The 25838-nt window shown below is 36.1% G+C and overlaps 1 protein-coding gene across 13 annotated transcripts in view; it reads right to left on the bottom strand.

Annotated features, from left to right (window-relative positions):
* Window positions 1–25838, bottom strand: part of CACNA2D1 (calcium voltage-gated channel auxiliary subunit alpha2delta 1) — a 434287-nt gene that overhangs the window by 35597 nt on the left and 372852 nt on the right. For 2 of the 13 annotated variants that reach the window (XM_080392369.1, XM_080392374.1), the window contains exons 16-25: window positions 23176–23244; window positions 21454–21528; window positions 20071–20145; window positions 16226–16282; window positions 12316–12387; window positions 11156–11227; window positions 4546–4607; window positions 2225–2301; window positions 1650–1679; window positions 228–288 (exon numbers count right to left, since the gene is read on the bottom strand). In XM_080392369.1, the coding sequence (XP_080248495.1) occupies window positions 228–288; window positions 1650–1679; window positions 2225–2301; window positions 4546–4607; window positions 11156–11227; window positions 12316–12387; window positions 16226–16282; window positions 20071–20145; window positions 21454–21528; window positions 23176–23244 (650 nt within the window). Of the gene's footprint in view, window positions 1–227; window positions 289–1649; window positions 1680–2209; window positions 2302–4545; window positions 4608–11155; window positions 11228–12315; window positions 14967–16225; window positions 16283–17523; window positions 17612–20070; window positions 20146–21453; window positions 21529–23175; window positions 23245–25838 lie in introns of those variants that run through there. The other 11 variants (XM_080392375.1, XM_080392376.1, XM_080392377.1 and 8 more) reach the window with 8 other exon arrangements.

Below are 25838 nucleotides of genomic sequence, written 5' to 3'. Positions count from 1 at the left end.
CTCCTTGATTAATATAAACAGGAATTAGAGCCTGAAGATGTTATATACACTCCAACAAGAAAAGACTGATCTTGTAAAACAAGAATTTAATAAGTAGTCTTTTACTTAATATTTTTTTCCCCCAAATGAGGCTTTATTGGTCAAGTCTGTATTTTGTAAATGTCATTAATTTGATCAAATGCCTATTTACTGCTGAAATAATATTTATTACTGGGAAATTAACCAACCTGGGTGCTATAAACGTATAGCCAGCTTCATCAAAATGATCAAGCTTCAGTGTTTCTGAATCTACAAAGATGAAGAGTAAATATCAAGTAAGTAAATTGGGCTTTTTGCCACCATTTTTCTTCTCAAAACATGTGATGAGCTTTTGCATGCATCCACGAACTTAGAAATGTTTATTTTTATACACTTTCTTACTAATATACTGTATATTTCTCAGTATAGGACAAAATTACTTGATTATTATATACAACATACTCCTGGCAACAATAATGTATTTAACAACTTAGCGAAGACATTTCATTAGCATGTCAACATGAAAACATATGAGATGTTTTCATTAGAATTACAATTCAATACAAAGAAATATTTGGGACACTGAGTTGTCAGAACATGAAGGAAAATGCTTGTAGTATTTTCTGCAATAAAGTCTAAAATATTTATCCATATAAGCATCACTGTCAATGCTACTGATAATAATGGCTTTAAAAGCTGGTATCACTGAACACTGATAAGACCAGACAAAAAAGGATTAGAGATTAGCAACATATTGAAATGTGCATGAAAACATAAAGAAACCTTCACATCTTGTTTTTGGTTTAGTTTTTTTTTTTTTTTTTTTTCTCCTTTCTATTGCTATGGTACCCAATGATCATGGGGAAAATCCTGAGATGAGGAATACAGAGGAGAATATCCAGTAGGAATAGAAATATAAGTGAAAAATATCAACTGCAGTAAAACAGAAGGAAATTGAGCAACAAGAATATACTTGCCCTTTTTGATTGCCACTATCCATCAGAAAGAGAAAGCAGGGAAACAGAAAAAAACAGGGTAAAGCAAAAGGGGTCACAAACCAATATTTTATTCAAACAGACCCTTGAATAAAAATATTGTACATAGATCAAAGGTTCAATTTACATACAGCTGTAGTCTGGAAAAAAGACAAACATCTTTGAACACCGAAGAATATGTCCTCCTCAATTATTTCTCAAGTACCTTCTATATACTGTGGCTATTTCAAGGGTCTGTTTTGCAGGTTATATTGATATGAGTGCAAAACCAGATGATCTAATCCATCAAAAGAACTATATTTACTCACTAAAACTTCAGTTTTAAACTATTTATTATTTGACAAAGTTACAAAATAAAACACTGATTATTAAAACTTGCCATATTCTACTTCATGTGCAGGAGCCGATGGTAGAGGACAGTGATTTAGTGCTAACCAAGTTTTCCCTAAACTAACAGTATCTATGCCTGTCAGAGAGATTCTTAGTGCTTTTCTAACATTCTATTTAACTGCAGATTTGTTCAAGTTTATCGTAACACTTGGATAAAGTTAAAAGGATGTGATGGGTCCTATTTTGTCTACTATCTAAATTAAAATTCAGCTACACCTAACAAACAATAAGCATTGGAATACTCACAAGTATAATTTCCAATTATCTCTCCAGAATCTGTAAATAGCTTAAAATTAGTCTAATCCAAAAATACATTACAAACATCCACTAAAAGATTGCAAAATGCAAAATAAAAGCCTAGCTGCAAGCCAAACCAAGCAGCGTTTTCACATTAATCTATTCCTATGGGCAGCAGAGGTAATTTGCTAAATATTATTCTGTAACTACTGTAAAAATAATGAAAAAATGCTTTACTATTATAGGCTATATCATGACACTTAGCTAAAAGAATGAAAAGAAACAGCATACAGACCCTTAAAATGACAGCAACAGAGGATACACAAAGCAATGATTCTATAGGCACAGAGCAAAGGGGAAGGGATTGTCAGTGGAGCTGGGGTACCTGCACATATTCTATTTTTATAGAATATTTCTTGTACCTTGGGTGTTGCAATGGGTTAGAATCATTGCTGCAGATTTGGGGTGCATCATGATAACATCAGCAAATTCCACAAAATTTATGAATTCTAAACATTGCTTTTTTAAGTGAATCTGAGACTTGGCAATACTGGACAAAACCAGGGAACCTTCATAGTACTTACATCTGGCTTGAGTTATTGGTTCTTCTATTTTGGCTTTAATATAATAAAAGCTGTATGATGGTAACACCAATGCCAAACTGCAATAGAAAAGACACAAGTAACACAATTATCTTATTTAAAGCAGTTTTCCAGTTTAAGCTTCTATGTGTTTTGAAAGCAATTAACAAGTTTGGGTGTTGGATCATCATGAAACGAGATTATAGTGACATACCAGCCTCACACTTCGTAATAGGCACAAGCAGGTTCATGAAGTTCCCCTGTGTTTGTTTTCATTCATTTCATTTTATCATTTTACGCCCTTAAGCATAAATGCACATTTTAATAGATAGGCAAGGAATTTCCAAATAATTGCAAATAATAAAATACATTTTTTCTTTAACACATTTAGTATCCCTACTAATTTAGTATTTGTGTAACACAAGCCAGAGTGATCATTGCCTGCAAAAACCACCACATACTACCGCACTGATATGCCATGCATGGCATAATGACAGACTTTTTGTACTAATAAACCAACTAATGATCGGATGTTTGTTAGGACAAATCGGTGTTCATTAAGAAACATATCTGTCAATATCTGAATTCATATTACGTTCAAGATGAAAAATATTTTCTTGAATCATGCAGTCACCACTAAAACCTTTGAACATCATTGTGTAATAACATTTTAAGATTGGCAAAGCATTTGCAATGTATTTTCTTTTCAATTATAGTTAGTTTTGTTCAAAAAATATAGGATTTCTTTCTGCAACTAAATTCAATACGTGTAGAGAGTTCAGTTCTAAAAAAGTTAGTAAAGGACAGGAGGTATGAGTAATCATTAAAGTGGTACCATCTCCCGTATTGCATCCTTAATTTTAGCACTCTGATTTCATCACTGTAGAGCTGCAATGCTTTCTAATGGATAGCTGCAGAAATTAACATTTAAAAAGTTGTACAATTGAGCCATAAATGAGATGACCTTTAATGATACTTTTGCCACTTAAACAGAATGTAAATGAGATGCTGAATATTTAGTGATAGCCTTCTACCAATTCTCCTCTAGGGAAATCAGTAGCGGTTTACCTGTCATTAACAGTTACTGCTAGTAGAAATTGCTAATTAAAATCTATAATTTTATGTTTAATAGGTTTTCTGCAATGTGACTCCATGGATTTATTGCTGTGTCTCATGCCAGGGAGCGCAGTAAGAATTAAGAAGTTGTATAAATCAAATGTATTTTTTTACTGATTGCTAGATGGCATAGTCTGATAAAAAAACTTTCTTTTCTTACAGAGTACAAAGATCGAGGCAGTTCATTATAAAAACAGGATGCTGAAGAAAAGATCCTACATTTGCATTCTCTTGCTAAAATGGATTTATTTTGTTTTATGTACAACTTAACATTTGCATTCTCATTGGCTGTACACCTGTGTAGAACATAACAGAAAATGGGAACCGGCTTCCAGAGGACTACTGTAATTCACCACAATAAAGATACTGTTTTGGTAGAAAAATGACTCAATATTTATACCATGTAGTTTTGAACTAGAGTAGTTTAACTTTTCTGGAACTTGGTAAACCTTAACTTGTTTTGGGTAACATCCAGTTTCTACATTCCTTCTAATGGTACAGAGCTGTATGCTTAAATGAATTTGGAATAGTATAAACACCAACATTGCGTTCAAGGGGGGACGTGCTTTCACCCATTACTCCATTTGTTCCTGCCACCATTCACTATTTAGTTTTTACATACAAAGCAGTGTCAGTGCTAAATAGTTTAAACTTGTCACAAAAAGATACAGATTTCAGAGGTAATCAGTAGCACGGTTCCTGGCCCTAAGATCTGACATGAAGGTTAGCAAAGTCGTGATATAAGCAATGGCTGTGCCTGAAAAACATTTGCACAAAATGTGTCACATTTTTCATTTAGACCAAAATATAGCATCTTCATTTTTAATATTAAACATATTAAGCATATTAAAACAAGAACATGGAGACAAAAATCCAAAGAAAAGATGAAACAAGAGGAGAAAGCATACAGTTAAGAATCAAAGTATATGGTGACATCAATTAATCATAGAAAGCATTTTTTTTCCTGCATGCTGAAATACCCTAGTGATAAATCTCAACAGCTGAATGAAAGACTGAGTTTCTGGTCCTTACACAGAGCCACAATTCTGAACTGTAAAGCTGTAAAGGAACCCAGAAAATCCTAGAGGCCTGGACAAAACATGATCTGGTCCTGACTAAGCTATTATAGAAAATGTAATGCTAAATCTATTAATCAAAATGAACAAAAAGGACATTTAACTACACAGAAGTCAGAGAACATGAATTACCTGTAATCAGTGCCATTCACAGCTGTCCATGTATATGTTCTGTTTCCTTTATCAATGTATCGCTACAAAGAGATATGGTTAAAAAATAAATTAACAACTCTGGAGCTTCAACAAGCATGGCCTTGTCTTGAGAAATACAGTGTAAAATCAAATACAAATCTGCTGAAATTCTATTTATTGTTTTGCTAAAAGCGTGAGTTGAGCTGCAACTCCTTTTCTTAAACATTTTCCAAACACATTATGCAAAAGAATCACCTATATCCTTTTTACTGAACATTAATGAAATGCAAATTTAAATAAAATGAGTCAAACATGACCTAGCATTTTCCCTTTTAAATTCATTAGCCAGGCCTATGCAAACTTTTTTCTATGTAATTTCAATTTGGTAAATCATGCTGTCTCCTTTATGGACCATTTTGCAGTTAAACTATGAAAAGGAAAAAAACTTCAAATATAAAAAGACTTTGTAGGTAACTCTTTAACAACAGAAACACCCCATGCCTGTCCTTTCAGGTCACAGTACCACTGGCTAAATGCATTTAAATTTGAGACATATATACAGAAACAGACAGGCAATTCTCATGGTATAGGCACCCCATGCTAAATTTACATGTGTTTCTAATCTTATTAGGGGGGTCTTGAATTTGTGAAAAAATGTAAATGAAGTAAATGTTTATTTTTATATAACTTAATACAGGAGGATAACCTTTACCATTTGTTTTCTTTTGGTATGAAAAATAATGTGATAGACACAGTTCCCTATAGATTTAATCATTAGTGCACCTGGCTGACATTGTTTTACTCAGTTTTCCTCTTTGAAAACTACAAGTTTATGCCAGCTGCAACATATTACTATTTGACAAACAGATATTTGTAAGTATGCCAGCAATGAAGTCTGGGAAACTGTTGCAGTACAACATTACAAACATTGGTGAAAGGTACCACAAGTATACCACAGATGTATACTAAACGCCTATATCTACATTCTCCCTTTCCCTGTGGTAAAACAAAAGCGTGAAAATGAGTGTGGTTATGAAAAAGAGGTGTCTTCCTTGACATTTATAATTTGAAACCTTTGCATTACCCAGCTTCTGATTTTCAGTACAGCACGACAGTGTAAATAATTTAATAATCACTTTGGAAAAAAAAAGAAAAATAGAAAAAAAAGGAAAAGGTAGGAAAAAAAAAAAAAGGTGCACATTTCAGTGTCTAATGCCCTGATATATTTCATATTCAAGGTAAAAAGGTGGCTGAAGAGATCCTTATGCAAGCCTATTTATATTTAATAATGTGCCTATACTATTACTTCAGCTCAAGAATAAGTAATGCTTGAACGTAGCACTGGCAGTCCCTGCAAATCAGGCAGAGCACCAAGGGTTGCACTCCGTGTACGCTGGCAAGAGAAAAGCAGTGCCCAAGGTGGAAGGGAAGGAAGAGAAGATGAGAAAATCTGGGTTCTTGTTAAATCCTGTTGCCACCATGCGGCAGTGTGCTCACTCCCCTGTCTCCCCATCCTGACCTTTATTTCCCTAACAATGAACCACCGAGGGTGGTGATGGCGCATGCCTCTGGTCCAGATGGCTGTATTCACTCGAAGTGGCTTCAGGGGGTCGACTTGGGCAACATGCTTATCTCACAAAACATAACTGATGCCGCCTAACAATCAATCCAACTGAGTGATGCCCAGGGTGAGGTGGGGGCCTCACAGCCCCTTGCTTCAGTAAAAGCCAGGAAGACCCATGTATGCCTGTACCAAATCCCCCACCCTATGCTGAGCTGTCGGGCCTCGCTTGCCTTCCAGAACTGACAATCCTTGCTAAGGACCCCTGGAACACAGTATTTGACTTGGTCCCACCTCACCATGGTATTTAGAATCCTCTGTTTTGAGGAAGAGAACTCCAACTATTGGATGGGTTGATGGGCTTGGATCTCTTCTCCCCAAGAAGGGACCTCTTTGGTAAGACTTGTGCCTCTGAACACCTGGTGAAGTATTGCTAATAAAAGTGCTAAACTCTCAAGTTGCACTTGATTGTTGAAGTAACTGCATTTCTCAGCAGCAATTCTGAATTTGTTATATCTGTCACTTTAATAAATCATCTTTTTTTTTTTTTTCAACTTTGCGAAACTCTTTCTGGGAAAGTCCTTGAGAGGGCTCTGGGAGGCAAACGTTGACTGATGAATGGACGTATCCTTTAGGCCTAAACCACTGACTAAGTCTGAGACTAGGATTGGATCTAGCTGCATCTAGACTCCTCTCTGAGGAGTTTACAAAGAAAGAAGATCCCTTCTGAACCTTTTGACTCAGTGGGAGGGCTCTTCTGATCCCTGGCCACACTCATACCCATTATGCGACACATCAGCACTGTAAACATGCTCAAAAGCAAATTGGCTGAAACCTCTCTTCAAAGATAACTCAGCAGATCACATGTCCTCATATGTCACACCCCATTTACCTTTGTCTACTTCATTACTGAGTGGTTTGAGACCACCTCATCCCCAGCTGGTCACTGCCAAAGAAACTACACATATTACTGCACTTTTTGTGACCCTTCAGTTTTCACTATTGCCCACTCCAGCTGCCCAAATGTGGCAATGCTTTTGTTCCTATGGCATCTTCTCTGTTAGTTGGAAAGCCCCTGAGGCCTTGGGAGACTCCAGCGCACCCCACCCATGCTTGCTATGAGTCCAGTCTCTATGCTGTAGTATGAGGTCATCTCCCAAGACACTGCTGGGGCCAGCTGCAATACAAAAGGAAAGCAATGCAAACTTAAACCAAAAAGTAAAACAAAAAGGACATCAATTTTAAGCCTCAAGATTACAACTGTCAGTTCAGAGCGACCGACAACATCAGCCCTTTTAATAAGAAAATATATGAAGCTATCAAGTCCTAAGTGATACATGGCTCATGCACGGACTGTGGTCTAAAGCAGCTTTGTTCTGGGTCTAGCAGCCTGGAGCTGGGAGGCTGCAATGGCCTGAAGCAGTCACCATCACTAACCATCTCTGGCTGCTCCCTTCTTCTCCCAGAGAGGTCTGAGTAGTGGAAGAAATCTTGGGCCATGATGCAAAGGAAGGTGAGGGAAATTAATTTCTTTGGGCACTTGAAGCATCTGGGATCACAAGGCTTGGGATATTCTATTCAAATAGACTGTGGTCTGGGCCATATATAACTGACATACTGTCATGCACACAGGGATGCTACATTTCCCTCTGCCTTGATGCCATAGCTGACTCCAGCATTTGCAAGTGTAACTGCTTATTCTCCCTCCCTCTTTGGGCAAACAGTTGCAGGACCAACTGCTTCATGTCTTTTTTATCACACAAACTGAGAAATTCAAGCACAGCTTGAGATCTCTTCAACAACATTGCCATGAATGCAATTTCTTGTATAACCCCAATAGTGTTACTGTAGTTTTATGACCTTCTAATTCTCCTTTTTTCTAACAACCTACACAAAGACCTTTTCACCCATAGGCTTGGAAAGGCACTCCTTAAACAAAACAATTACATAAATCTGAAAAAGTCCAAGTGAGTCTCTCCCTTCAGGAGCAGTTTATCCCCAGCTGAGATGCCAGCGGGACTTTGGACTCACTTGGCAGCAGGTCAGGAACGACCCAGTCTCCCATCAAAAGAGGGGAACAGGCTGGTGGCTTCCTAGACAGGATGAGATCCTGACACAGGTGAGGTAGCAGAACTGAAATCAGATGGGCTTTACCCTCACTGTCCCAGGAACGCCCTATTCATTCACCACCCTCCAACAATGGAACCATCGAGGAAAAGGCACATTGTTTTTGCACAGCAGGATTTCTCCATAGATGGTAAAGCAGCATTGTAAAGCCTTACTCAGGAGGCCTGGGGTGGGGGCTTCATTGTGAGAAAGCACAAAAGACAATCCTGGCAGAAGGCAAGGAGATGCTGGTGCAGGTGTCTGCTTTAGAAAAACATGGGAAGAGGTGAAAGGCAGCAGGAAGAGGGATACAGAGAAGTAGTGTGGGCACATTTAATGAGATCGTAGGACTCCACAGCTTCTAGGACCATAACTCAGAGGCACATTTTGCACCTGGACAATGTAAGTGCATAAGGCTTGAGCTAAGTTGACCTCCCTCACAGAGACTAAAGTAGGGAAGTACGACTGCTGCCTACATGATTACATGATCATCATTATCATCATTTTAGCTAAGATCATCTACAGTTACATTTGTCCACCCCCACTGTACCTGAGGTTCTGTACTCAAGAAAAGAGTCTGCACTTTCTGAAAAGGGCATCACAAGGAAGGCAGACAGTGCCCAACACAGAGTCAAAATCCCCTAGACCCTTCAATACAACAAAATACTATGACAATCTTTCTGCAACAAAGTCACAATCTTGTTAGCACAGAGTTAAATGAATATACAGATTTTAATCTGTCTCCTCACAGGTGGACACACATGCAAGTAAAGCCACTGATCTCCTCAATGACACCCACAGCTCAGGTATAAAAAATGCCTCCGATGGATTTGCAGTCAAGAAGATCTTGAGTATGGCTTGAGCACATCCTTATTTACACTTCTTTTAAAATACAGCATGAGAACCAGCACATTTTTTCAAATCCAGTGTAGATACTAAGAGGCTGAGAAACAGTCATAAGATGTCCAGCTCTGGAGTCCTCAGTACAGGAAAGGCATGGACTTGTTGGAGCAGGTCCAGAGGAGGGCCATAAAAATGATCAGAGGGATGGAACATCTCTCCCATGAGGAAAGTCTGAGATAACTGGGGTTGTTCAGCCTGGAGAAGTCTCCAGGGAGACCTTATTGCAGCCTTTCAGTACTTACAACGTGCTTATAAGAAAGAGGAGGACAGACTTTTTAGCCTGTTGTGACAGGACAAGGGGTTTTTACACTAAAAGAAGGTAGATTCAGACTAAGTATAAGGAAGACATTGTTTACGGTGAGGGTGGTGAAACCCTGGCACAGGTTACCCAGAGAGGTAGTGGATGCCCCAGCCCTGAAAATATTCAAGGCCAGGTTGGATGGGACTCTGAGTAACCTGGTCTAGTTGAAGATGTCACTGCTCACTGCAGGGAGGTTAGACTAGATTATCTTTTAATGTACTTTTCAATCCAAACTATTCTATAACTTTATGATTCTAAGTTTGTTCCCAAAGGTCTGTTGCAGAACCAAGTGACCATGAACTTGACATTGTGAAATCACAGCATGGATGAACAACTGAGGCATGTTTCAGAAAATCCAGCTCCATTTTCAGCCTCATCTAACAAAGAAAACATGTGCATTGCCACAGATTTTCACCCACAAAGACAAGTAAGTTTCTACCTTGTTTAATGCAAAAATAGACTAGGACTATGAAATATTATTTTTTTCTGTATCAGAATGAGTATAAGAATAAAAGAATCTTCTCTCAATGCAGAATTGAGTCAGAGGACTACTGGTAATGGGAACTTCCCATCATTGGATGTTGCTTGGTGTAATCTGACCAAAATTTAAAACAGAGTTTAAAAATTGTGACCATCTATTAGACATTAAATAGAATATGTGCTGGTTTTAACAGAATAAACACCCTTAAACTCTGAGGCCTGATTTCCTATCAATTTAACCTGATTAAATACTATAGCATGTGCCTTGTGAGAAGGAGAAACCTTTAATTGGAAGATTCTGCCATTTAAGTACAAAGAGCAGAGGCACTGGAGATATCAAAGTTACAGAAGATCAACAAGACAGGACAGCTAATACTACACATGAACAAATAACTGCACAGTTCCAAGCAGTTCTGCTGAGTATTGTTATGGTGTGCTTATATATAGAAGTGTTGTGCAGCGTCTGCTTGATGTTATATTTGCTTCACATTCTTCTGCCAAGTCATTAAACTATCTATCTTCATGTTGTTTTACATTCAGAGTAAAACAGTTTTTAAAAGCTGTTGTGGAACTGTAACTGTGGGGCACACCCTGGACAGAACTGCTCCTTTGGCACACCAGTCATGATTTCTTCTCATTAAGGTCCCCAAGAAGTAAAGCATACATGTAAGGATCCATATTAAATCTGAGTATTTCCTACTGCTAGGAAATGTGTCTGTCTTATTAAAGAAACCAGGAATCTTTATCAGGAATGAGCATTTTGGACAAGAAAATAAAGAAATCAAAAATCTGTTCAGAAAGCAAAAGGACATAATATAACTGTAAGATTAATTCGCTTATCCCAAAGATTCTTCATTTATGGCATATAAATATTATATTTTTTTCTCACTACTTTCTTGCCATTCAACCACAGTATAAACTACCAAACCCATCCTCACACATCTCCACAAGCAAATTAAGTCCTTTGTTTTAGGATTCATACACAGAAGTAGGCTGGGTCCATTTTCTGGTGAACAGAGTGTAAGACCTCATCAACAACTGCCTGACTAATGATGTACCAAAGCAACCAAGAAACAAAACAATTCTTCTTTTCATAAGTACATAATTTCTCTTACTATAAGCCAATACAACTAGCAAATCTAGATGGATAAATGATACAAACTGACATTACAAAATGAACATCTTTTCATCATTTCACAGTACTTTTCTTCTTTTGTTTGTTCCTGTACATGTAGTAATTGCCTGTGTTCCTATCTTACCTCATCTTGGGACTTGACCAGTGTTTCAAATGTTTTTTCTCCGCTTTCTCCATCTATCATTTTTTTCCGAATCTATTGTCAAGGAAGAAAAAGGAAAGAACAGAAAGATCTAGGGGTTGCATGTAAACATGAATAATCTTCTCAGCAACCCAAAATATTTCATAAAGACAGAAAATGGTAATGCATACGAAAGTCATAGCTCTTAAAAAGTAAGTTAAGTTTATGGTTTTCAGATTTTTCTGATTTGAAGTTGCTCTATCCAAATATATACTGAAACAGTATAGAGTTATGAAGCAGCAGTTCTGGTAGACTTTGCACAGCAAGACTGTCCCATAAAACCCCTTGATGTTGGGCACTAGAGAGAATTTGAATTCTGTGTGGATGAGAAGGATTTTTGTCTAGCATTTCTTGTGCTTCCCAGCACATCTACGTGATTCTGGTAGCAGCAGTGATTCACAAATCATTTTTACACCAGTTTGACAGTAATTTCTCTCTGAAGCAGGTGTTTCAAAGAAACTTAAGGAAGAATTTAACAGATACCAAGGAATGCTGATTAGTGTAATTATAAAAGAACAATTTCAGACAAAGCAGAAAAAAATGTTTAAAAATGTAAAATGTTTTAAAAGCCTCCATTTTATTTGACAAAACAGCAAACTATTTTTTTTAATATTCTCATTTCTGAATGTATTACAAAATTAGTAACTGAAAAAAATACAAAGGAATTAATTTGCTGTCAACACAACTTTATTGCTCGGTTCTCTCACCACAGCAATATCCTTGTGTTAGTAAGAGAAAGGGAAATACTTATAAAGTATTTCAGGTAATATATTAATATCCCATTAAGAAGTGTTCTGTTCTAAAAACTTTTACAAGCCCCCTCCCCAGGAATTGCCACTAAATGAAGAAGAATTAAATGGAAATCATGGTGTCTTTAAAAATGAGTGGAATATAACGCATTGCCCTTGCCTACGAATGATACCAGGCCCCAATTTGCTTCATTAAAACTTCACCTCTCTATAAAGTCATCATCTTGACAAATTTAACATTGAAATTTATAGCAAAATATATACCTATTCAAAATCTAGAACATAAATTGCTTTTCAGTTATTGTACAGTGAAACACAAGTTGCAACAGGTACTGAGAAACCAGGTACTCTCACCTCAACTTTAATATCATTTTCCAATTCAGCATCTAGAAAATCCAGCGTAACAGGCTCCTGGGATTTAGGATTCTGAAGCAGAAGATATTGAATGATTAAATAATAAAGACATAGTACCATAATGTTACAAATCATTCTAATCCCTTAATTTCAAAGTAAGCTACTTAACTAGGCTTACTTACCCATCTATTTCAATCTCTTATAACATGAAGTACAAGTGGCCCTTTCTCATTTATTTTATTTCATTGGGCAGAGAGGTTAATTAGGTAAGTAAAAATCGAATTAACACTAACAGCCAGTGTCCGTCTACAGTCTGTCATGTATAGGGCTCATGCTGGGAAGCTGCTTCCCCTGTTGCTGGTATGTCACACACTAAGTGGGAGAAGACGCATCAGAGGAAGCATCAGATGTGAATTTTGCATTAGGTGCCCTGCCTCCGAGAAGGGAGAGAGAAATCTGGGGGAGTTTTCCAGCTGACCGGTAAGATGGGGTAACTGTATTCTTCTGCAACGTTGCCAAAAGCAGAGTAGACTTGCTGTTATGAGGTGGGAATGAACTGTGGTTCAAGACTCAAAGCAGCAGCAATTACAGCAACCATTTTTTTTTTTTCATTGTTATAAAAAAATAAAATTCACTTTTATTGTCAGCTTTACAGGTTTTCCCTGAACACCTTGCAGCTTTGAATGTGTTTCTCTTGACAACAGTACTGTTGCCTCAATTTAAGAGATGGAAACCTGTAGCACAGAAATACTGCAACCCAGAAGCTTCAAGACCTAAGAAACATGATGTTCCTTACAACATGATGTTGACCCTCGACTATGGAGCACAGAGAAGTTTGGTGGTCTGCATCTGTAGTAACCCTGGTCCCGTAGTGGTGTGGGAAGACCACTGTAGCTCTGCTGAAGTAGCTCAGATCACCCTCCAGCCTCTGCTCCTGTCTCAGTTGTAGTCTGCATTTACTTGGACAGAGCCATCTTCCATATGAGTTCTTAGGAATCCAATGTTGTTGGTTTTTTGAGTAATTCTGGCTAAGCCCCATTGACTTTGTATCACCTGAGGTGTAAAAATCCTCAACTCTTATCACTCAGCACCCACCTAATGAAGTATCTTTAGAAAAAAGATATGGAGATATATTATTTAACCATTTACATCTGATAGTTTAGAGTAGAAGATGAAAAAAGTCCTTTTCTTTTTTTAATTGATAATAATTTACTTTGTGTAACAGGACAGTGCATACATGAAAGTATCGCAGGGCACAGTTTTCTCAGTAACTGTTTCTCATACAAATATCAACACAAAAATTGTCATCAGCTAATTTATTTCAAGACTAGTGTAATTTCTGATAGTGACATTTTTAGAGGATTTCAGTGATTCAGCTATAATAATTTATTTACAGAGTAGACTAAAGTCCCTTCTTTCAAAATGGTGATTATATTTCTCCCATCCTAACATTCCTTGGCAAAGTTACATGATAAAAGTACATGTGAATACTATATCAAAGAATGAAAGCATGTTTTGTCAAAATATCTGTAGGTATTTCCAGTTTTTACTGGAAAAAAGTAACACTGAACAGCTGCTAAAAGATATGTTTGTATCAGGGGGACTATTGAGGAACAAATATACATGTTTCTGGGTGTATGGAATCATTCCTGTTCTTAGCAATTAAGGCTTAATGTCTGCTAAGAGAACAGCCAATAATTTTTTTCTCAGAAAGACAATATGCACTAGAGAGACTGCAGACAAAGATTCCGGATATTTCTTTTAAATGTCTACTGATAACTTCAAATAAATTTTTATGTTCCTATTTATGTAAGATAGATAAAACTAGCAACTTTAATATAATATCATTAACATATGCTCTCTATTAATTCAAAACAATTTAGTTACTGTTATGCAGTTGCCTTTCCCCCCCCCAACAAATCCACACTCTTAAAATAAATACCAAAAGGAAAAATGTAAAAATAAATTTAAAAAAAACCATTTTCTTACATGCAATGGATAATGAATAGCATGGTCAAACCCAAACAGCATGCATGAAGGCATTGGCATGGCAGAGGAGGCATTTATGAAGTTCACATTCCATTCCAACACACAAAGGAACAGAGAAGAAAAGAAATGGTAAAAAAAAGAAAAGAAAAAAAAAGCCATCACATCAAATCAAGGTCAATTTTCATTTCAAATGATAACCTGGGCTAGCCATAGCTGAGGAGTCCCAAAGACAAAATAGTCAACTTTAAAAGGCTGTCAAAATTCAAGTATACATTAACTGTTTGTTCTTATTTTTTTAAGATGCTATATCACCACACATTCTTTAAAAGATACTTACTGACTTTTAATAGATGAAGAAACTAAGCATGTACAGATACATTATATGATGTGCCTGAGGCACAAAGAAATCCATTATAAATTAGCATAGAAAATTCCTAGCCCCGTACTTTAAATGGAAGAGTATTTTCCCCGCTATGTGTTTTTCCCCGAATGTGTTTTTCCCCGTATTTGGGCTCCATATTTTTTTCTTCCAAGGTTGCCATTTCATGGGGTTTATTCCAAGCCATGAAGAAACAAACTTACTGTTCAGTTTGCTCTTCTTATCCAGTCATGCATGTGACATGACCAGAATAAGCGCAACACCACCACATTCACCAGCACAACTTAATAAAACAAAACAGAAGTAAATCACTAGCAATGAAGCATGCAAATAAAGGGAGTGCAATCCATTTTCAGCATGACAACTAAAGGCAAAGATCTATTATTTCAGTGGCAAATCAAGAAGGAAACAAAGAAAGAACTGGTGCAGCAACATAAAAAAATGTTCATTGAAGTCATTGTCGTGTGTTTTGGGAGGTCAGTATTCTCACAAATTCTATGGAAGGCCTTCTTTGTGAGTTGCAGGAGTCTAGTTCCTACTCATACCTGCAGTACTAATGAAGACACAGGCTGTTAGGCTTTTAAAATAAATGACGGTAAGAAGGCAGCGAAATTTTGGGCCCCAGAGGGAGACCCAGGAGCATCTGGAGTGGATGGGAGCCCAGAGCTTCTGCTTTCTCCAGTGCACAAACAAAAAATCCAGCAAAGAGGTGGTTTTCTACATGTGGTATAAGTGCAGCCAGTTGATGCTCAGTAGAATCACTGACTTGAATTAGATCAGGATTTTACACCATGTTTTTCACTGATGGTGTTTTGCAAGCCACCAGTTTTGCATTATATATTCCCATATGTGTAAGAAATTAACACAGTGTACTGCACCTCATTTTGCTATTTTGATAATTACATAGTTAATCTATTCCTTTAATGATTTTTAAGTTTTCATTAAGTGTTTTCTGCTCAGGGATTGCAGATAACGTAAAAAAATGTTAGTAATTTTCTTTTCCCTGTTCAGGTTAATGGTGGTTAATTGTCTTGGAGTTGGGTCTGCTGAACTGAAAAACCTGATGTAAACAGTAGATAAAACGTATGCCCTACTCTGACTTCCCCAGTGAAAAATTGAACAGCTCATTCAAATTGTGTGATGTTATACAGCGTACACTGTACAATAAAACTTGGCAATAAAGTGGTAAGAATTATCTTCTCTTGACTTTTGATTTATGCAAGCAAAGCTAGCACAAGTAGTCTCTTTTTTTTTTTCCCCAGTTTTCAAATTCATTTCAAAATCTGAAGAATAATTTTTAAAGCACGGCTCTAATTAGCACCTATTAGTAAAGCACCATAATTTAATGGAATGCCCTTCACTACAGCCAATAACATGTTTTCTATTATTTAAACAAGGAAGGATGCAAGCTTCATGCTTTGGAAGCTGTCAAAGTAAACAATTCTCTAGTTAGATTTTTCCTAGTAAGCAGGGCAGAAGCTTTCTAATTGTATTTCCAGGTCTACGCATTGTAATGCACTAATCACCTCCATCCAAAGTTACCTGTACATTGGGTCTCCTTTTTCTCAAATTAACTTTTGGTATGCCCACACCAATTTGCTGAAGTAACAAAAAAGCAGTAATTTATATTTTTACACTATTAGTAAACAGTCTACTTATAGAACTGAAGTCTTCCCTCAACATCTAAACTCTCCATTGCACGTTTACTGGAAGCAGAGACTAGCCCTCATTCTGATCAAGAGTTCTGAGCTCTCTGTCAGAATTACACACGGGTTTTGTCTAGGGAAACAAAAAACAGACATACGTTAAATGGTGTGAATTAAATTAACACAGAGCTCTCCCTCCCACATACTCTGCCAGAATTAAAATACAGAATTAGAAGAATTTCACTTTTTGTTTACTGTTGTATCTGCTCTTAAAACCATCTCCTCTTACATTTCTTTCAAAACCATAAACCATAAGACAAAACACTGGACTCTACTGAATGCATCTGAAGTTTTAGAACTACCATTAAAAGGATTTTGAATAGAACCATAATGAAAATTTAGAAAAGAATAGTAATCTTTAGACCAGATTAAGAAATTGAATTATTTAATGTTTTCAAATCTTATCTAATTAAGACCAATCTTGTTAACACATGCTTAAGGCACTCACTTCAGTGACTGTTTATTTGGTGGACTATCTACCTGTTCTCTCCCAGGACAATGGGAAAAATACATGCACATATGCACCAACACACACAGAAAACTGGCAGTAAAACATAAATTAAGCACATGTTTAAAAATATAACTAACTACACAGACTTGAAAAATGGTATTTCAAGTAGTTTAAAATTACATTAAACTGAAAGTTAAAAAAAAAAAAAAAAAAGGTCTCCTGTGTTATGCTTTGACATAGTTTTCATGTGCAAATAAGAACATGTCGGGAAATTTCTTAATGATTTTAATATGCTTTTCAACCTGCCTTTTTTTGAATTTTCTCATTTGTGCAAACAACTTTACAAGTTCTAACTTTCTACTTGCTTCTTCTTATGAGATGATCATGCAAGACAATTTCCCAAAATATTGTGTTGAACCAGTTGTGATTTGAGGTAATAGAGTTCAGAAGGAAAGCAGAAGACATTCAGAAGAAGGGACCATTGGAAGTTTAATACACCCTCACCTCTTCAAAGGTAAAGACGTAGTTATGGTTTAGTTTACATCTATTGAAAAATTGCTGGCAAAGAGGGTTAAGATGTTGTTTGTTAATAAGTTAACAGCTACCAGGAGGTTCAACTAAAATTAATATGACAAGTTAAAGAAAGTCCATGAGTTCTAAATAAATCTGTCTTTGTAGTGTACCTTTGTTTTAAAACGTAGTTCTTGTATCAGTCTGAATAGCATGCACCACCCCAAACAAACTGGGAGTGAAAATGTCTAGTCTGTGTAACTGTTAATAACAACAACAATAATAATAACGCATATGCTTAATATTACATTTAGACATTATTCTACAACTTAAAACATATCACTTATAAAATACCCTTTTTTAAATGTACTCTAAATCAAACATTGGAGCAGTATGTAAAAGCATCTCTGGACTTCCATACCCTTTTAAATGACACAGAGGAACCATGACAATTAGTAACCTCATCACCCATCTCAGCCTGCCTAGGTTTAGTAGGGATGAGGTGAGTTTTTCACTCTCTAAAAAAGGTTCTTTAATCTCCGGTGTTGTGAGTTTGCACTGCAGTATAACAGCACATGAGATGCACAGAACCCATAATCATCAGTTCCTCACCAGATTGTGCCTAAAATGAGAATACTACATTGCTTCATTTTATATTCTTTCTATTAACAAAAATATACTTTCATTTGCATATAAGGAAAAGGTAAATAGACAACTTGCCATCATGTGAATTTCTAATAGTCCCTAATAAAGAAAAGATTCAGTCAGTGATGATGCATATATCAGTCTCGGAATAATTCATCAAGTAAAATCACCAAATCAAAACATTCATGTTTTAACACATGAAAACCTAATGCTTATATCCAGAAACTGGAGTCCTTCTGAATTATGAAGGCTATATAATAACTTTATTTTTCTTTTTTCTTTTATTTTTAAAAGGTTCCTTTCAAAATATGTCAAAAGGCATCTTTCTTCAATAGTTAAAATCAAGTTATTCTTTCTTCTCTTAAAAAGTATTTTTTTTTCTTTCTTCTTTTGTTACACACTTGGCAAAAGATTTCAAACATATTCATTACTTCACCAGCAAACTAATTCAAATATTCACAATGCTGCCTTCCCCCAGCTTAAGAATTAAATGAATCATTAAGATATGTAGATGAATTCTTAATTTCTTTTTCTGTCTTTGACAGTTAAAGATGGTGAAGTACTGAACAGGGGTGTGTGCTATCCCTTGTAGCTATGACAGGACTTTCTGGTGAAGAAACAAGGCAGGACAGTCACACAGTCAAGAGAGATCAAGGACTTGCTGCTGTTCTGCCACAGTAATATGGCTGGAAGGAATAAAGGCTGACGGATATGCATCCAATTTACAAAAAACCCAGTATTTCCATGCCTAAAGGCAGCAAATACAGGTCTCCATTACTTCAGAAGTTTCTCTGAAGTGTGCTAAGTCCTAAAAATTAAATTAAGAGTAAGGTGCCATTAAAGTTTAAAAGCCTTATTAACCTTATTTGCCTGTGTACTGACAATTGCATTTATCTTGGCCATATATTGCTCAAACCATCTTAATGAGAAATTTTAATACTGACAACTGAACTACATGGATATAGTTTGGTCTTCAGTACAGTAATTGGTTATTATTTCTAATTTTTATCTGTAAATAATCCATATGTTTCAATCAAGAGTGAGTTTTTAAAACTATTTTTAGTTAATTAAATTTTAACTTTGTCTTTTATATAATGCTGCATTTTTGCACTGTGAACTGAATAGACAAAATTTGCTGAAAGTATGTATCTAATGGAATTAAAATATAAGCATTTTTAAATACACCACTAAACAGAAGACTGATATGGAGAAACTCTTCACTAAAACAAAGATTAAAGTTCTGATTTCAGAAAAAGAATTATCCATTCATGTAGAATTATCTCATCAAAGCCAGGTATGCAAGTTATTTAAGAAGATACGGGTAATGTAGCAGTCCCTACAGGGTCAGGACTACAGTTAATGGATATAAAGCCAGACTGAAATCTTGGGTTTAAACTTTCTGAAATTTGAGGCAAGTTGTGTTCTAATCATATTTAGATAAAGATTTCATCTTTAAAGATGAAAGAGTTTTCTCAAGTTGAACTACTAAAATATCTGGCATTCTGGGAAGGAGTGCTCGGCTAGATTCATCCCAAATCTGCAGCTCACATTTCAGCTCTGCTAACCAGGAAATAAGCAAATAAAAGATACAAAACTACAAGTCAAATACGTTGCATTTGCCCCTGATATCTGTTGTTTTGCAAGTATGCAAGTTTCAATTTCTGAAATGAGAAAGCATCACAAAATAAGCATGTGCGTGAGTAAACTCCTCAGTTTACTTCAAGAGCATCTTGTAACACACTGCAAGTTCTTCACAATGACCTTACAGCTATACCACTAGTTGCATTGATATTAATACGAATATTAAAAACTTATTTCATATATATCTAACTGTGCATGCAAATATACATATTTTTAGATTTTTGATAACCAAATTAAATACAAGTCATTGCTGGCCTTTGTTTTCACTAAAGTGGATTTGGATGAAGCCATACATGGACCACAGATTTTCCTGATGCCTCCACAACTGGGAACTCTTTACTATTGCTCTCTAACACTTTCAACAGACCTTAGTTACTGTCATTTCTGACAATGTCCACTTATTATAGAGAAATAAATTAGAAGGTTTTGCCTACCTTTGGTTGGAGATTTGGATGAAGTAGCACATACCCATTAGGATCAATTGCAAAATAGTATCCATTTGGACAAAGCTGAAAGAAAGAAGTGAAGTTTAGCATTTTAAGGTTTTAAGTAATAAAGAAACATTAGTTAATGGTTTTCAAGCAATAGTCACATTGAGGAAAACGTATTGCCTCAGGCGTCATCAAAAATGTGAATTATTAACATGGAGAAAATAATTTCTTAATGTCTACTCTCTCAGAATCATAAACTTAGAGAATAAGTTAAGTTGATCGGACCTCTGGAGGTCACCTGGTACAACCTTTCACTGAAAGCTGAGCTAACTTCAAAATAAGATCCAACTTCAAAGTTGAACTAAGTTTCACAGGGTCTTTGCATATCTCCGATGGCAAATGTGTAGCCTCTCTGGGCAACCTGCTCCAGTGTCTAACCACCCTCATAATGACATTTTTTTCCTTCTTTCCAGTTGGAATGTCCACTGCCACAACTACTTTGGTTGCCTCTTGTCTTTCACTCTTAACCTTCAAGAAATATTGAGGCCATCTTCTCTATAATTCCCGTTAGGTAATCCATTAGGTTCCTTCTACAGTCTGAACAAACTCATCTCTCTCAGCTTCTCCATACGTACCATGTACTCCAGGCCCTTGGCCAATCTAGTGGCTGTGGGCTGGACTCTGCTGAGTGTCTCAGGGTATTTCTTACACTGTGTAGATCAAACTTGGACACAGTACTGCTGATGCAGGTGTTCTCTGCACAGTTGGTCTTCCTTACTGCAAGGGCATGCTGCTGACTTATGTTCAGCTTGTCCTCCACCATGACCCCCAGGCCCTTCCCTGCCTTTTGAGGCAGTCTGCCCCAGCCTGTACTGTGGCATGGGAATATTCCATTCTACATGCAGGACTTTGCATTTGCCTTCAGTCAAAATTGTGATGTTCCTTTGCTTCCTCAGCTGTTTTTTTCCACAGTACTAGTTATTTTCTTAGAAATTCTTCAGTCAGATGTCTAAACATATAAATCAATCATACTGAGTACAGTACAGACAGATGTATATTAAAGAACTTTTCTATAAAGAACTGCATTATTATTAGCTGAAATTATCGTGCTTTAAGCTACGTGAAAATAATTACTTGGAATATATCCCCCAATGTAAAAGCTGGCTTTTACAGATGCATCCTGATGGACAATTCACACAGAAACACATATATGGCTGGAGAGAAAACCATCAAAAAATCTGCAACAATGGAAAAGGATATATGAAAAGAAGCCTGCTGGTATTTTGACTTGCGTCCAGTCATTGCTGTATAACTTAGGAAAGAGCATGCACAGGAATCATACATAAATCATACATAAAAAGAAACCACCAAACACAAGCAACTTACCGTAAATCGGGGTGTCAGTTTCTTTATGTCCTCCAAAGAGACATCAACCCCCATTACTCCAAGAATCAGCTGATTCTGGTAAGATTCCAAAATGTTAGAATATGTTTGACATATTTACACTGCAGAATAACTGCAACAGTCAGTGAATTTTGATTTTGCCTTCATCTCTTGTTTAACAGATACAATTTGAAAAGTTGCCTATTTACTCATGTCTGTTCTAAATATTTTAAATAATATCCAAGACATTCAAAATAACACTCAATATATTCAGAATTTAGTATAAAATATGAAAATTGTTTATGAAGATGAATATGAATGCCTTCCTGGATGAATAAATAATAAATGCAAGAACAAAACAAGTGAAAGCCAAAGTGACACATTAATATTGCCATTGATGTAGTTACTAAATTACTGGCACCAACAGAGAGCTACTATTGCATGCTTAGGCTGGCAATTGATAAGTGAGACCCCAAAACAATTAACCTATTTTGGCTATGGTATATTGATGATTGAAAAAAACACCCAACAGAACAAAATAAAAACACTGACTATAACAATCAGTTCCCATCATTTGAAACTGGGGACTCAGGTACTACATTTACTTCACTTGTAATTTATTTTACTACCACAGAAAAGGAGGGCTGTCATTTAGATGGTATCACCTGAGTCCCTTCTCCATATTAAATAAAAATGGAATAGATATTGGAAGATGCATCTTTCAGTCTGTAACCTAAAATTCAGGCAGAGACATAAGTTAAGCAGATTCAAGTTCTCCTTTTGTTCCTCTGTAGTAGACAACGGCTGCTTTACATCTCAGAAAGACACCCTTTGATAATCAGTAGTCTCTCACTTTGCAACCAGACTCAGTGAATTCCAAGCATTATCTTGTAGATAAGATTATGAAACTTTTCTTTTTTTTGTTTTGTTTTTAAAGGGAAAATAAGTCAACTATTCTGAAAGTAAATTAAATAAATGGCAGTTATCTAATTTGTATTTATCTATTCTAAGTCTAGGTAATATCTGAAAAAACAAATGAAAGAATATCTTGCCTAAACTTCTGTATATTTTGACCTGAATGAACACAAGTATTACACCAAGTGTAGAGTATTTTACAACACACTGTAAAGGATATTTTAAATCTGATTTTTTAAAAGCAGAATTTGGATTTTGTGACGAGGACATAAATTGATTCCATATCAGCGAGTAATAGGGATGGGTAATTTTATTTATTTGATACTTAGATTTTAATCTAAGTACACTGTGCTATTTTCTGTTATCATTACAAACAATTTAAACTTTCTACATCATTGCTTTTTACCCTGAAATGTCATAGCTTCATAGAGTTGTTGTAAGTTCATGTGTATGTTCCTTTCTTGGCAAGGCCTAAATAATATAATCATCTACTTCCCATGTATTGAGCACTTAACACATTCCCACTGCCACCAGGTCACAGAGATGGATAAGGGAATGTCATACCCTGAAACTGAGAACGGAAAAAGGGTGATGTGCATTTTCTTGTTCCCAGGAGGTTATCAGGTAACTAGTGACGACCCCTTTGTGTCTGACATACAAGACAATTAAACTGTAGAAAGCTCTATGGAAAGACATGTTTTTCAGGGAGTTCAGCATTAAATTTAATTCAGATAACTTTTGGGGTTTGGGTTGGTTTTTTTGGGTAGTTTTGTTTGTTTGTTTGCTTGTTTTCTTTAAGTAACAGCTTACTATTTTCCCATTTTGTTCCTTTGTCAGGTTGAAGACAGGTAGAGTTCCTGTGATCACAAGGCCCAGCTCCTAGGAAATAACCACATACAGAGAGAAGAATAATGACTGTTGAGTTAAATAACAAATATTGGAGTATAATATATTAGAACAAACAAGGAGTTACTGTAGTTAAACACTAGAGTATTGAATTTTAGTTCGTAAAAAAAGAAAAAAAAAGTAATACTTCATTGATTTATACAAAAAATAATTTTTTTGGTGCCCATGTGTTAGTAAGAATAATAAATTACTTTTTAAAAAGAGACGGTGTGCAACAATTCAGGATATAATAGTTTTAAAACCCCTAAATGTTATGAAAACATGTTTACAGCTACAGTACCCACTATGCTAAAAAACCCAGATAGCTAGAGTAAAAATACAGAAAAGAAAAAGGAAAAAAAAGGAAAAAGCCAAAACAAACTTAAAAATGCTAAATAGGTTTGCAACAGATACATACAGGCAAAATCAACAGAAAAATCCAACAGGTAATGCTACTAGCTTCCATACCATCACTACTTTTCAATGGCTTGCAATAATGTCTATCATCAGTTTTGCAAAATCACATAGTCTCTTCTGGTACTGAAGCAAAGAATTTGCACTTACTTGGGATGATACAAGAAATTTCTTTTTCTTTTATTAACAGTCACAACTCATACTTAATATAGGATCCAGAAAACCATACATTTAGATAGCTCAAAAAGTTTGGCTTTCCCCACCCCACCCCCCACCCCCACCCCCCCCATTCTAAATTGTCCACAGGGAGATTTCTACCTTTATTTTTGCTAATGTTTGGGGTTTATTTCAATCTTTTTTTCCCCTCACTGATGCTTACTCTTTCCATGTATTTTCTTGAGGAACTGTATAACTTTTGCCCCTTTGTTTCATTAGAAAAAAATAAGCGAGAAAACTTTCTTAATCCACCCTGATGAAATCCATTCCCCATTTGCCCAGTCCAGTAGTGCCTTTTCGAGTTTTAAACCATCCTTCGTGAACTTAAGTTTGTGTATCAAATGAAAGGTGATGAACTCAAATGAAAGGTGATGAACTTAGAGTTAGCAGTGTTACAAACAAGGTGAAGAGAGGGAGAAGTGAACTTTTTAGGAGTATTCTAAGAAGCAAGAAATGGAGATCAATCAGAAGGAGAGGTGGGTATCTTTTAGAAAGAGCATTGATGAGATATATAATGAAACAGGAGCGGTACGTATGGGGGACAACACCCTTCCCCTGCCTCAAAATGCACAGTCAGAGAGGACAATAAGTGTGAACAAATTGTGACTAACTAGTAAACCTAAAACTATCTGAAAATTCTGGGATTATCCTGCAGAAAGTGAGGGCACAGCAACACTGTAACAGAACCTGAAGAAACAGGGCAAGAAAAGTGGTGTGAATTGCCACAAATACATCAAATTATTACAGTCTTGAAAGAGAGCCTCAAATGAAAGTACCACTTTAGGATTTCATAACCTGAACAACTGAAATACGGCCTCATGTAATATACTTCCCATTATTTTAGTCTTAGCCCCAAAACAGCTGCTGGACAGTATAAGAAAAAGGATAAGAAAATGTCCAGTGAGGCACAAGCAGATTTGCTTTAGGAATTTTAAGATAAAGAACCAGTGCAACAACTTAGGTCCCAGTCCCTCCTAAAACCAAGAATCAGGAAAAGGCTCCAGAGTGGATAAGATATACCTGTGCCTCATCTGTGCCTCTCATCTGTGATGTAAAAGTCCACAAATTTCAGTCTTTATCTCAACAGTTTAGCTTGGGTTGTCCTACTTTTTATAAATATCTATGTATGCACACACACAAATACATATATATATATATAATTCCATATCCACAAACACACATATATAACACATGAATCAAGAAAAGGTTGAAGGAAAGACTGAAAGTACAAAGTAACACAACAGAAGCCTGCAGGTATCACTCGTTTTACTTCACAAAACAGATCCCTTTCTATCCTCAGCTACAAATTTAGCTTTGGCTTTACAACAGGATATGTACAGAACATATGAACTTTCGTCATAACATCCTTTATGTTTCCAGTAAGTACCTCAACAGTAACCAAGAAAACATGGTTAATGAACTTCTGGCCATTGAAATTCCAAAGAAAAACTAGTTCCTCCGTGTCACGCTCAGTTCCATGATGTGTTGATAAAAAATTTACAGTAATGCTGAATGACAGGAAGAAGTGGATTTTGACATGACATTAGATGACCATGCGAACTTGGATAAATACATGGCTCCAGATGACCATTTTGCAGTAATTTTTTGCCTAGTTAGAGTTACTCAGAAGAAGGTTATCTAGAGCAACAGATTAGATTGCTGCTAATAATACTTAGCATTTCGTAGTTTCCTGAATATGTTTGTTTTACAAGACCAAAGTGATAAATTCAGCGGTAAGAAAAGCATTTCATATATCTTTTTGTTTATTTCCTCATTATATACACTGCCCAATTAAAGAAATCATTACCTTGAGCAAGCAAGTAATTACAACCGTGATAGTTTAAAGATCCAAGTTCAAAATCTGTACAAATTCCCAGTAACATTGACAGGTTTCATTCTGCCTGGAAACTGAGTCCTCAGAACTTTGGAAAAAGGACCTTTATAGTTCTGATTTGCTA

This window comes from Falco punctatus (genome assembly GCF_963210335.1).
Source record: "Falco punctatus genome assembly, chromosome: 6".
Lineage (NCBI taxonomy): Eukaryota > Metazoa > Chordata > Aves > Falconiformes > Falconidae > Falco > Falco punctatus.
This window is presented reverse-complemented; position numbering and strand designations above follow the sequence as displayed.